The 13,793-nt window shown below is 39.9% G+C and overlaps 1 protein-coding gene across 1 annotated transcript in view; it reads left to right on the forward strand.

Moving 5' to 3' along the window:
• Positions 1–408: 408 nt before the first annotated feature.
• The window catches only part of KCNK10 (potassium channel, subfamily K, member 10), a gene marked incomplete at its 5' end in the record, with an annotated part of 15,985 nt that continues 2,600 nt past the window's right edge, over positions 409–13,793 (forward strand). The window contains 4 exons of the mRNA XM_010019483.1: positions 409–525; positions 1,930–1,988; positions 10,336–10,522; positions 13,587–13,729. Coding sequence (XP_010017785.1) covers positions 409–525; positions 1,930–1,988; positions 10,336–10,522; positions 13,587–13,729 — 506 coding nt within the window. The remainder of the gene's footprint in view (positions 526–1,929; positions 1,989–10,335; positions 10,523–13,586; positions 13,730–13,793) is intronic.

Here is a 13,793-nt window from a genome sequence, read left to right on the forward strand (position 1 = left end):
CAGGATTTCCCCTTAGTGAAACCATGCTGAGATAGTATGCTAATACTTAAAAGTTCCTGACAAAATATACTGATCCCAGCTTTTGGTGTTTTATTTCCTCTAATTAGGCATTTAATTCAGTTTGTGATGCTTGTAACTAATCTGCTTCAGGGGAAGTAACTGAAACACAGCAAACCTTTTGCTGATTTTTTCATATCCACTGGTCTCTGTTGCTGAGTATAAGTTTAGAGTCTAAGGTTAGGTGAACTGGCTATGGAGCATATTTTTCTTTAATCCTGCAAGTCAGTAACCACTTGTAAATTGGCATATAATTTAAGTGTTAATATTAACCAAAACAGTTAAATTTCAGATCTTGAAATCTCTGAAAGATCTTTTAAATGTTTTGGTTTTATCAACAATGTCTGTTAGGCTTGCGACAAGTACAGCATCAGCCTGAGGCAGCTTCAGATCCTTCAGAACTGAGATCCTTCAGAGAGGGTCATGAAGGTCTTGAAGTGATTCTGCCTCTAAAGGGAGTCCCAGGAGGTATTGAGCCTGGAGGCAGTTGAAAGGGCATTCTTGATGTTGCTAGAAAGAGAAAGCAGCAGCCCTAAGCAGGGAGAACATGTCAACACCACTAATACTTGCTCCAATTTTAGAATCGTATCAGTCTCGCTTAAAAGATGATAGTATAAACAGAGGAGGAAAGACTGATTTTAAACCAGGCTTTAAAACTAGCTGAAATCCAGAGTATAGCGTTACCTGTAAATCTCAAAACATCTCCAGTGCACTGAAACTGAAGCCCAGTGTGCACTGAAGTTCATCACCCAAAGTAATTATCACTGGTATTACCATAACACCTCTTCCTGTGAGTGTTAGGTACTGCACAGTGTACCTGTTGACTACAGGGCTCTTCAGAGGAAATCTTGTACTCTTTTGCCTACTTATGTGAGGTTTTTTAATATATTTTCATTATTCTTTTCTTCATTATTTAAAATTATTAGAGGTTGAAGCCTTCAATAATTCTTCTTACTGGAGTCATGCTCTTGTAACTGAACTGCAGCAGTGAGTATTTTACAGCTCTTAAAACCAGAATACTGTACAAAAACTAGTCATAAATTCATGATTCATACAAGGGCTTTATTTATTACTGTTCAGGTATCTGTCTGTGTTACAGTGAATTGTGGTAGTTCATTTTTCATTTGCGAAGCAATTTTTATTACATTGCTTTCTGATTGCAGATAGAATGCACCTGATGAAGTATATGAACCCAAGATCCCCTGTTATCTTCAGGGCTTTTCTTCATCTACTTTAGCTGGTTTTTTGTGTTTTTTTTTTTTTTTTTTGTAGGGTGCCTAATATTTTCACACCTATTTGAAAGTTTACACAGCATTAATTAGTAAACCAAAGACATATGCAGGAGGCAATTAGTGGCTAAAAGCTGATTTAAATTGAAGATAAGAGAGCAGTTGGTAATTGGCACTGGGTAGAAGGGGTTTTTAAACTCTTGTATGGATGAAGGATCAATCTTTTTGATTTACCATCCTTAAAGAAGAACATGAAGGCAATGCAGTAATGGTAAAGTGAGTTTTCAGACAGGGGTTTTCTTCCACTGATGATTTAATGTACTTGGGTTATTTTTGATGTACATTGGGGGTTATATCTAGAATATGATCTCTGTCCTTTTGCCAGCTATTGTTCCCTCTATCTGTTTCTTTTCTGTCTTCTGTGGTGAAAAAAGATGAGCCCTATTTATTTCTCTATATCAAAGCTTAATCTTTGCCACTTCTCATTTGGTTTGAAATCAAGTTACTATTCAGAATAATCTCAGTATAAACAGTAGCAACGAGTTGCATTTCCATGCAAGCCTGAATCCCAATTTTCTTATTAAGGAAGTGAGTTAATCTTACTTCCTTAGTAAGGCCCTTCTTTATGGTTTGAAATGTTCAGGAACCACTATTCTAAAGGGTAAAACTATGTATACCTGCTTCCTCCTAAAATTAGTATTAGTCACATAGCGTTTAATTGCAGTGAAGTACACTGGAAGTAAACCCCAAGAGTCTCAAGCAATTATGTCTTACGGAACACAGGACACACAGGAGCTGAAAGCATGATTAAGAGTTTACTGAGCAGCTAGGGTTCCTTAGATACCCTGTATGAAGCTTAAAAGCTAAGATGCTTCAGTGGAAGCTGCTGATAAGTGCCAAAGAACATGTGAACTTTTCAATCATCATCCTGAAAGTTAAGCTGTTTCCTAAGCACTAATAGTGAATATTCTCCTTTTGTTATTGTGTAAAGTTTTGGTCATATTGCTGTGGAAACTTCTCTGTGTTCCTCACAGTACAGTGTTGAAATACCAAATCCTGTGTGTCAAGGTTTTGATGCAGGTGTTGCCATCTCTGAAAACCTGATTTATATCCTAAAGAAAATCCTAACCTCAAGATTGTTTACGTTTGCAATACAGGGAGTAAATGAAAAGCAAGACAGAAATGCAACTGCAACACAGAATCACTCCTAATGCAGTAACTGTTGATCCCTCATCTCCCTCAATAAATACACAGAGCCATTCTAGTTAGTGTTCTTCAGAATATCCTCCAAAACTCTTGCAGACAACCTTTAGTGAAGCATCAAGAGTGAGTGTGAGGGATGTGATGAATTTTGAAATAGATGGAAATTATTTCATGAGTGCCTCATCCCAAGCATAAGGACTGTGCTATGTTTTCACTGAAAGATGCTCCTTCAAGGTTACGAACAGGCTGGACAGAGGTGGCAAATTTAGAGTTATGTTACCTTTCAGGATTGTTAAGCTATCCTATTAACCACTCTAATGTGATTTACATGTTCATGTTTTCCATTGGCACATATATGTGTCATTGTCCCAATAAAAACTGTTTTGAGCCATGGAGCAAAGTATTTGATGCGCCCTAGACCTCTCCTTTTGAAGGTGCTCTCTGCCCTCCTTTTGCCTTTGCAGGTAAGCAGTGGCAGGTCCTACAAAATGTTGGAGAAGGCTGGGAGGAGCAGGGGGAGAGTTGTGGCGTGAAGGGACACTTCTAGGGGTGAGGCGTTTTACACTCTTTACATATTTCTGCCTGGGAACTGCTGCTCTGACTTCCTCCTTTTATTTTCCTTCCACTCTTCTGGGATCTTTATCCCACCTAGAGTAAAATTCACTCCCTGTGGGCCAGTTACCTGAGAGAAAGCTCTTTTGTTACTTGGCTAGTCACAAATAGTGGGATTTTTTTTTAGAAAGACGGCAATATTGCAATCTTTAGAGTGTTAATAAGAAATCTCATGATAAATACAAAATATGCTTTGGAGGCTTCTGCAAGAATTTCTTGCAGAGGATGAGATATGCTATTATATCTGAGAAGGGCAAGAGAAGGCTGCTCAGTCAGTTATTTGAAACTAAGCAGAAACTGAAAACTACAGTCTGGAAACAGATACAAAAAAGTCCAGTCTAAAGATCTACTGCCTGTTTCAAAAGCTCACTCTTTAACCTTTCAATATCTAGTCAACAAAGTACCCACTCTAGCCTTACAAATGCTGATGTTGTTACATACCTTATCACTAGGGCAATGTTCTGATGGCATCCTGATGCTTTATTCCACTGTAGAGAAAGAAAACAAAACAAATAATGGAACAAAAAAATGAAAGTCCAAACAGAGCTAAAAAAATGAGTATTTAATTTCTCCACCCCACTAAGAGGAGATATTTCTAACATGAAGTTCAATTTTCTTTTTCTTGCTAGGTCTTTGAAAGTGGCCATGTCATGCAATAGATAACTCGATCACTCATTGATCTAGCTACACTAATTGCCTTTCTCTGTTTCAGTGCATTTCTTAATTAGATGCTGAGCAGATGTCCATAAATCTATGCTTGCTGATACATGGCACTTTTCTTTGCACCACATAACTGCGTTTTTTTCCCCCTTGAATTGCACTGATGAATAAAAGCATTGACTCAACAGTGGCCAAAATCAGGATTATCCATTCAGGTACAGGGAAGTGATGTAGAACAACTGTTATTAACCCATTCTTGCACTCCCTGGGAGAAGCGAATACTGTTGTAACTCGGAAGGGAGTTGAAGGAATGCAAGCAGGAAGGAAATCCAGTGTGACAGGTATAGGCATCACTGGGGTTGATTCGACCATAGTGCTGATCACCAAGGAGCCCAGTGCTGTGCGAGTCTTTCTGTACAGCCTGTTGAGATGGGCATCACACCTTACTGAGGTGTGTGCTAGACTGGTCCAGGGCTGGCTTGCATTTGACTGAGCTGAAAGGCAAGCAGTGTGAACTTATGACTACCTGCACTGCCTACACCTAGCCTGGCACAAATGTTTTGATTAAGGATATACCTAACTTTTGCGGCACAGAAAAAAAATAGAATAACAGAACTGATATATGTGATATTCTGTTTTGTGCTTCGAGTACGAAGACTGGCTTTCCTCTTGTTAAAATATTTTGATCTGGAGAATATGATTTAACAAGCTGTTTCATTAGTGCATAGGCAGAGACAATCTGTTCCAAGAATTGCTGGCAGCATGGGAGAGGGCATAAAGTTAAAAGCAGGTGAGGGGGACAAACGAAATGTTAAAGAAATGTGTTTTCTTTGGAGGAATGCTCCAAAATGCAAAGCCTTGTGAGAGGTGGCAGTATGTTCCATGCAGGTACATTATACTAGCACTAAAAATATGACTTCGGTTATCTAGCCAAAAAGGTAAACAACTTGCTTGGAGTCTTGGGGATATTTGTCAGAAATTCAGAAAAGAAAATGTTTGGAAGATGGAGGAACCATCTGAGCTCACTGTGAAGCAGCAAATGTTTCAGTGCTATTTTTGGTTTAGTAGTACTGTGAAATGGGAGGTGACACTACAAAATCTTGTAATAAGCATGTCTGAAATAAGCTGTTCATGGAAATATGTATGTTCCATATATTTAGCATTTAGTCTAGTCTGATAAATGACTGTAGCATCTTTCATTCCTATACTTAATGTCTCATTTTCTGAAGGAATATGTATTATTCCTGTGGTCTCAGCTTGGGAAATTAATAACCTTGTTTGGTCCTTTCATTGTCAACAGCCAAGTCAGAAAAGTTGTGCCCAACTTAATTCACATGAAAAGGGCAGCAGATGTAAATGAATCCAGTTCATCTGCTTTGATCTGTAGGACCAGAGAGAGAGAAGAGGGGAAAAAGTTTCTTTTACTCCTGAAATTATTGGATAAGATCAAACCCCGTAAGACCCCCATGTATGTAATAGAAAGTAAGGAAAAAAAGAGGTCACAATTATTGGTGGAAAAGATGCATAAGAACAAAATTCTACTGATAAGGGTATTTTCATGACAATGTCTGTCCTCACCCCTCTTGGCACTACAGCAGGTTCACAGTAGTTTGTTTGAATTACTATGAGCAAGATGATGCCACTCAAGTCTTTGAAGACAAATGCAGAGACTGGGAGAATGAAGACCTTAGGCCCTCTGTAGATGAGGATGAGGTTTGAGATCATCTTAGGAACCTGAATGTGCACAAGTCCATGGGACCTGATGAAATCCATCTGCAGGTCCTGAGAGAGTTGGCGAATAAAGTTGCTAAGCCACTGGCCATCATATTTGAAAAACCATGGCAGTCAGGTAAAGTTCCTGATGACTGGAAGAAGGGTAATATAACCCCCATTTTCAAAAAGGAGAAAACACAAGACCCAGAGAGCTACAGACCAGTCAGTCTCACTTCTATGTCTGGCAAAATCTTGGAGCAGATTCTCCTGGAAAGCATGCTAAGGCACATGAAGAACAATGAGGTGGTTGGTGGCAGCCAACATGACTTCACTAAGGGCAAATCCTGCCTGCCCAATTTGGTAGCCTTCTATGATGAGGGTATGGAACTGATGGACAGCGGCAGAGCAGTTGACGTCATCTCCCTGGACTTGCGCAAAGCGTTCGACACTGTCCCGCATGACATCCTGGTCTCTAAATTGGTGTCGTGGTTTAAGCCCAGCCGGCAACTTGGAACCACGCAGCCGCTCGCTCACTCCCCCCTCTTCCCTCCTTCCCCCGCTCCCGGAGGAATGGGGAGGAGAATCAGAGGAATGTAACTCCCACGCGTTGAGATAACAGCACTCCAGTAACTAAGGTATAATACAAACCACTACTGCTACCAATAATAATGATAAGAGGAATAACAAGGGGAGAGGACACAACCGCTCACCACCCGCCGACCGATACCCAGCCCGACCCGAGCCTTCCGGGTAACTCTTCCCAGTTTCTATACTGGGCATGAGGTGCTGTGGTATGGAATACCCCTTTGGCCAGTTTGGGTCAGGTGTCCTGTCCCTGCTTCCTCCCGGCTTCCCCTCCTCCCTGGCAGAGCATGAGACTGAGAAAGTCCTTGGTCAGAGTAAACATTACTGAGCAACAACTAAAAACATCGGTGTTATCAGCATTGTTCCCAGACTGAAAGTCAAAACCACGGCACTGCGCCAGCTGCTAAGACAGAGAAAAAATGACTGTTGTAGCTGAACCCAGGACAACTGGAGAGACACCAATTTGATGGATGGACCACTCAGTGGATAAAGAACTGGCTGGATGGCCACATGCAGAGACTTGTGGTAAACAGCTCGATGTCCAGCTGGAGACTGATAACGAGTGGTGTCCCTCAGGGGTCAGGATGATCAGGGGGCTGGAGCACCTCCCATATGAAGACAGACTGAGAAAATTGGGGCTGTTCTGCCTAGAGAAGAGAAGGCTGTGTGGAGACCTCATAGCAGCCTTCCAATATCTGAAGGGGGCCTACAAGGATGCCAGGGATTCTTCATCAGGGACTGTAACGATAGAAGGGGTAATGGGTTCAAACTTAAACAAGAGGAGTTCAAGTTAGATATAAGGAAGAAGTTCTTCACAGTGAGGGTGGTGAGGCACTGGAACAGGTTGCCCAAGGAAGTGGTAAATGCTCCATCACTGGCAGTGTTCAAGGCCAGGATGGACAGAGTCTTGGGCAACATGGTCTAGTGTGAGGTGTCCCTGCCCATGGCAGGGGGGTTGGAACTAGATGATCTTAATGTCCTATCCAACCCTACCCATTCTGTGGTTCTATGTCAATGATACTGTCTGTTTACCTACTCTCAAGGTAGCTAAATGCTAAAAATCAGCACCCTCATTAGTAAATGGAAACGACCTCTCCCCATAAGTGGATATATCACAGAAAACTGTTATTTCTTCTTAGATTCCTCCTTTAATCTTTTCCGGATTAGATCTGGATGGCTTTAAATTGAAGTCTCTCTTGTTAGCATGCACTAATTTATTTATATTTGATTAATATCTTACAGATTATCTGCTTCTTCAATGTGGAGAGAACTTGTTAGTAAAACAGAACTATAAAAAAGGCAGTGGAAAATGTATGTTTTTAAAGTGTTTTCATTTTACTTATACTACTATGAGATGAACTACTTTTCTTTGAGAAAGGCCTTTATTACTGTTCCATTTTGACGCCTGTAGAAAACTCTGTATTTATGCCACAAAAGGGGCTCAGAGGATGTATGTGTTAGTCTGGCTGGTGTTGCTCAGCTATTTACCAGTGTTGCAAATACTATTTAAAAGAGAATTTTCTATGAATCTTTCAGATTTCTCAACCTTCAGTGTTATATTTGTGTATGTGTGTATATATATATATATTTGTTTGTTTGTTTGTTTTAATAACGACTTGGTGTAGCATAATACCACCATGATTTAGGGTAATCTAGGTCTCATCTTGATACAACTGTGCCAAAACTGGAATGTAAAGGCTGTGTTTCTTTATTCCTGAGAACCTGGGCAGCAAAAAATCATGTCCTTCGTAGTAAAATAGTAAGGCCAACTCCATCTGCAAAAAACCCATGCAAACCAACCTTTTTTGTAATGTATGGTTACTGCAATGTACATATTCCATGTACATATTCCACATTTATGCCTTAGCATTTTTTGGATCTATAAGAATTATGTGAATGTCCTCTGAATGCGTGTCTAACTGTAATAAGAATCCCCTTTTCACTTGTATCCTGAATTTCATGTGTTACTGTACACTAAGTAATTCTTCTGAGTCTTGCTTTTATGCTCTTTTCAGTAGCTCTAAAAATGCCCTCTTCACCATTGCTTTTTGATTTCATTTGTACCAGTGGAAGAGTAAGAAAAGAATAGACCCTCAGCTGCTCTGCTTTTGTGCAAGTGACTGAGGTGCACAATAACCATGAGTCAGGCCTTTCTGCGGATCCTCTCATTAACTTTGCTACCATTTTTACTTAAAAAACCATCGAACTTCAGCTGATTTTGTCACTCCTGAAGAAGTGGATGTCCTGAACATTTGGTACTGATTTACAGGCCATTCTGTCCACTCCTGTTTCATGAGAGAAGATGATCCGGACACATAGAATTTTAATTTTAATGTTACTATTTGGGGGCTGAAGGAAGGATTACTATGCATACCTTTGCTTTCCTGGTAGTGCTTGGCAGCTCCAAAATATTTTTTCTCCAAGGACTTCTGGTACTATACAGCACTGCATATGCCTCCTAACCTCGAGTGGAGCAAGGTGTCTGCCATTTCATTTTGATGTATCAGGAAAGTGAAGCATTTAGTAAACCTGACCAAGTCACGGTGGCCAAACTAGTCAAACTAGTAAGTAAACAACAACTTGGTTAAATCCTTATCCTTCATGACAAAAAGTGAGTGTGCCAGTATAAGTCACCATGTAACATGCATGGAATCAGTTGTTTTCCCTTCACCACATATACAGTAAGTCCGAAATCCTATTATGAATGTGTGTCCGTATCTCTTAAAGAAGCTAGATCATCCTTTAGTATTTTAGCAAATTGTTCAAAATGACTCCAGAAAAAGAGGAAATAAGAAGTCAAGGCAGATTTTCTATTCTCATATTGTTTTTCTTCTTGGTACTCCAGTGGCAGGTTTTTCCATGTCTTGTATTGGATTAACCTTATTTATGGCATTATATTGCTAATCCTTTTTAAATATTTCTGTTCAGCCAGACAGAGAAAACAATGTGCAATGCACACACACAAAAAGATAAAAATAAGTGTAGGGATCATCTCAATTTCAGAACTAAAAGTATCTATGATATCTGTCTACCTGGCTTCTAAATGCAGAGCTTCCCAGGTCAGATGAGTGCCTCATGAGAGTCTGACATTGCTCCTCTAAAAAAAATGCTTGTGTTTTATTGGAAGCACTAGTACTGCTCACATGCTGGCTAGATATTAACCAGCTCAGGCAATATCCCTTCTGTATATTATAAAGATAACTTCTAAGACCTTATTTCCTGTCTAGGCAATATCCTAATCTGAAATTAGATCGCATTTCTGGCTTAAGGGAGATGCTTGATTTGGAAAACTAATTTGAAAGTATGTGACTTCCTGTGACCCCCACATTCCTTTTTCAGGATAAATACAGAATTTAGACTGCCAATGTAATTAATCTGCAGTAAGATTTCTAGTAATTTCCAGGTTTCTTGTGAAACTTTACTGAATTTTGAGTTTATTTACAGCAGAGAATATCTGAAATAAATATGCCAGAGCCAATAGTGTTAATCCAGGCTTGCATCAACATTACTGGAAAGAAATCTAAGTTTATATTAAATAAATTGAGAGTTTATATGATCTAGGAGTGTAAAATGTTGCAATTACACTGCCTATATCTGTATTCTGCTTATAGCAGTCAATAACACACATACTCTTTGTTCAAGACCTTTTCAGTGTGGATTTATGTAGGTAATTTTGTCTCAGGTTGTTTGGTAGTAGACATAAATCCTTTATTTCTGGAGTAAACTGATAATACAGCTCTCTATTTTGTAACCTTAGTTTTTGTGAATGAAAGCTGGAGTGTAGAAAATCAAAAGTATGAATTATTGCTACATAAAATTTAATTTTTTTTGCAGGAAAGAAAGGGTTTATTTTCATTTTAGTCTTGGTCACGCTTGTTGAATGCTTGGTGCTGGTGAGGCAGTGTAGGTGTACATGCACATGCATGGATGTACGAATGTGAAATTTTTCTTACACACTGAAGCTGAACTGGAGTGTACTGGAGCCTTTCTGAAGCTCAGGGCTGTTCTTCTAGGCTCTGTTTCTTAGTAGTTAGTAATTGTCTAGTGCACAGATAATGGGAAGCACTTTTTTCTGGGACCAGAGGTAGAGATTCACCATTACCCTCGCAGGGCTCTCACTAATGGGGAGGGAAGGTTGTGTTCCACTGAATAAGCTCACAGGAGGCAGAAAGAGGCATACCAGGTGACACCAGCATGCTGTTCACAAGGTATGTGACTGATCCAGAAATCCATTTAAAAATACTGTGTTTTTTTTTTTTCTATTTCCTGTTTCTAGAAAAAGCAAGTGAGTCAAACAAAGATCCGGGTGATCTCTACCATTGTCTTCATCCTGGCAGGCTGTGTTGTCTTTGTGACCATTCCTGCAGTTATCTTCAAACATATCGAGGGATGGACAGCCTTGGAGTCCACCTACTTTGTGGTTGTCACTCTGACTACTGTTGGCTTTGGTGACTTTGTAGCAGGTGAGCAGCTTCAAGCCTAGTCATTGTGCACGAGAGCCTTGGTCCTTAGAACTGGTTTCTGGTGTAGAGAGGAGGCTTTTTGCAATGTATTATATTCCAGGTATTTCTGTTGGGGTTACTCTGCAATTGAACACCAGGTTGATTCAACATCCAGGTGCTTTGCCATCTGCAGATTGAAAGCTTTCAGCAGTGTAGATCATGGGAGCATGGGAAGCCCTGATTATCCTCTATCGGGCAATAAATTATGCACAAGTCAAATTACTTTCCCATTGAATTCAAGATTTGTGTTAGTCCATTAGGGCTCAATGTAAGCCTAACGGCAGAAGCAAGTAGCCAAAATAATGAATGGATGAAGTTGTTATGAAGTAGGGCTGAGCCATAGGGCTGGAGAAATCTCTTGTCAGGTGCAGCACTGGGCTGCTACTGCAGGAGCTTCAGAAACTACCTTTTCTAACCTTGGCAGAAATTCTGACATTGCAGTTGCCTTGTTAAGGAAGACCCATGTAGGAAGAGAAGAACTAATGGGATATGCATCTCAGTGCTAGGAGGATACTCTCCACGATTAATACAGTGCTAGCAGGAACTATAAATACCCATCCTTATCAGTTTCCAAAGACGGAGTCAAGATAGTTGGCTGGAAAGATGAGATTTTTTTTTTTTTCTCATGCAACTGCTTTGCTCATGACAAGTTGGTTAAATAAGTGGATTTTTTTTTTCCCCATTAGCGCATGACCTCTACTCCTCATTCCTGTTAGTGGTCCTAATTAAAGGCATTAAGATCCCTGTGTTATAGCCATATTATACTACTGTTTCATTACATCCTATCAGTGAAATACAAATGGGTTAAAAACTTCAAATAAAACTACAGGGATATGTAACTTTTTTTTTTTTCCCCCAAGTGTTTTTGTAGAAAAGATTCTAATCCTCCTTTTTTGGACATCATGGTACAGAAGACATGAATTAGTGAGGAAAAAAAGGCACTGAACAAAGAAAGCCCCTGATATGAAAAAGGTGTTTTACAAGCATTCAGATACAAAATTGTTGTATGAGCTTGGTCCATTTTGCCACTTAATATGAAGAGAAGCTCACTGATGTTTTGTCTTTGTGGTACCACAGTGTGAAATAAAAATAATTCTCAATATTTTTTTGAAACATATCACACTTTGGTATTGTTTTCTTTAATAATATAATAGTAAAAATACTCCTCTGAATATTAAATGGTAATATCTAGCAAGACTAGGAGAATATGATCCACAGCTGGGTGGCTACTGGCAAACAGAATTTTTCAAAAATCAAATAGATGACTGTGAATGAGAAAACTTCAGGGGCAATCTCATGATAAGACTTTAAGGCAGGTGATCACCAGGAGACTTTGGTTTTGTTGCTGGTTTTGAGATGGATTTTCTGTCACTTTTATTTTCTGTCACTTTAATCTCTCAGTATCTCTGTGTCTTCAGCATCAAATAAAAAATACCACATTCTATTGGATGAAATAGCATCAACGGAGCTATGGTGATTTATTTCACCTAGAATGTGTCCCAGCTCTTGGCAGACTGGAAGGTTTTTGTACTACTGTTGGAGATAAAATTGTGGATGGTGCCTGAAAAAAAATGGAATATCTGATAGGCTGAAAAAAGTGAGCTCACACTTTCTTAGCTGCCTGATTACTCTGTAAGATAGACATAGCTTCACAGCAAGCTTCCTTGGGGATATGTATGATCAGAAGAGCCTCATTGTACCATGGCAACAGCAGCTCCCGCCTCCCATTTTTTCACACTCTTAAAGACTGGAAAAAAGAAAGTGATTCATGAAGTCTATGGGGAGAGATTATCATCAAACCCAGTATTTGGGTCCCTGCCAATTCTCAAATACCTGTCTTTCCATGGGGATGTTCAAACAGGCTATGTACACTCATACTGAGTCTGGATAAAATTACAGAGTCATAGGAATGTCTCATATTGCAAAAAGCTTTGGCAAAAAAGCTGAACTGTGTTGTCTGGTGATGGGGGGAGAATCCTAAAATCCCTCTCTATTCATACAGAGCTACATCTTGATGTCTAGCTCTTGTCTAACGAAGACTGGAGTCCAGGAAATAGGCAATCCTCTTCCCAAGTCTCCTGGTAGGCTTGCTTTTCAGGCAGAGATTTTACACAGGTACCACCAGGGTGGTCTTTGTTCACCTGCACTGAGGGACGTGGCTGTGCCCATGGGGCTGTGCAGACTCTTTGCTGCTCGCTCACTTCAGCTCAGGGGCGTGCCTGCTTCTCCCTGTCTCTCATTCTTGCACTGTGCATAGCAGTGTGGTAGGACTGGGAGTCCCAAATGTGAGGTTGTGTTTGCTTTCTTTTGAAAAAGCTTACTCCACTCTGTGGTAGGCAGCAGTGTGGCTGCTACTACGTTTGTTTGAGGCTCTTTGTAGTTCTTTAGATTTGCCAATGTCTGCATACTTATTTTACTGTCTCATCCTGAGACTTGCATGAAGACCATGTAGGGTATTTGTTGCTTCATTTGATCTGTATCTCCTCTCAAGTCACCTGTCAGAGAATACAGCCCTATAACTGTTACCCAAACAGGCAGGATATCTTTGTTCTCAGGGCTGATGCATGGTTGGCTTCCTGTCAGATATCCTGATTTGGAAGGGAAGCTACTTTTTTTTCTCCTGCATATAGGTCTCTCAATCCTGAGGCTAAACCTATAAAATCTGGAAACTATAAGCTGAGGGAGTTAACTGTAAAGCTTCTCAGCTACCAGGCTGCAGGCAGTTTAGAATAAGGAAGTCTAAATGTATTAAACTTTTTTCTTGGGAATGTGTTCATGCTGTTGCAAGTACTATCAAAGCAGAAATTTCAGAGTTGCTTCAGAGTATGCACAATCAAAGAAAAATATTTACTAGGTGCTCTGGCAGGTCTCATAGCAGCAGAACAATAGGTAATTTTGACAAGTCTTAAATTAAGGACAGATCATGTTCCTCCTCTCTGACAGGCCTCTTGTCTCAGAATTGCAGTTATTTTGTCATAATTTTGGCATTCCATGATTCCTAAGCATAAGTATATGCTTATTTCAGGAGGAAATGCTAACATCCATTACCGGGAGTGGTATAAACCCCTAGTGTGGTTTTGGATCCTTGTTGGCCTTGCCTATTTTGCTGCTGTCCTGAGTATGATTGGAGACTGGTTAAGAGTCCTGTCCAAGAAGACAAAAGAAGAGGTATGACTAGTAATTTTTCAGTGATTTCTCATTTTATAAGAGAGCTTTAAGTGCCTTATTCCTG

Source organism: Nestor notabilis, unplaced genomic scaffold (assembly GCF_000696875.1).
Source record: "Nestor notabilis isolate BGI_N333 unplaced genomic scaffold, ASM69687v1 scaffold7698, whole genome shotgun sequence".
Classification (NCBI taxonomy): Eukaryota; Metazoa; Chordata; class Aves; order Psittaciformes; family Psittacidae; genus Nestor; species Nestor notabilis.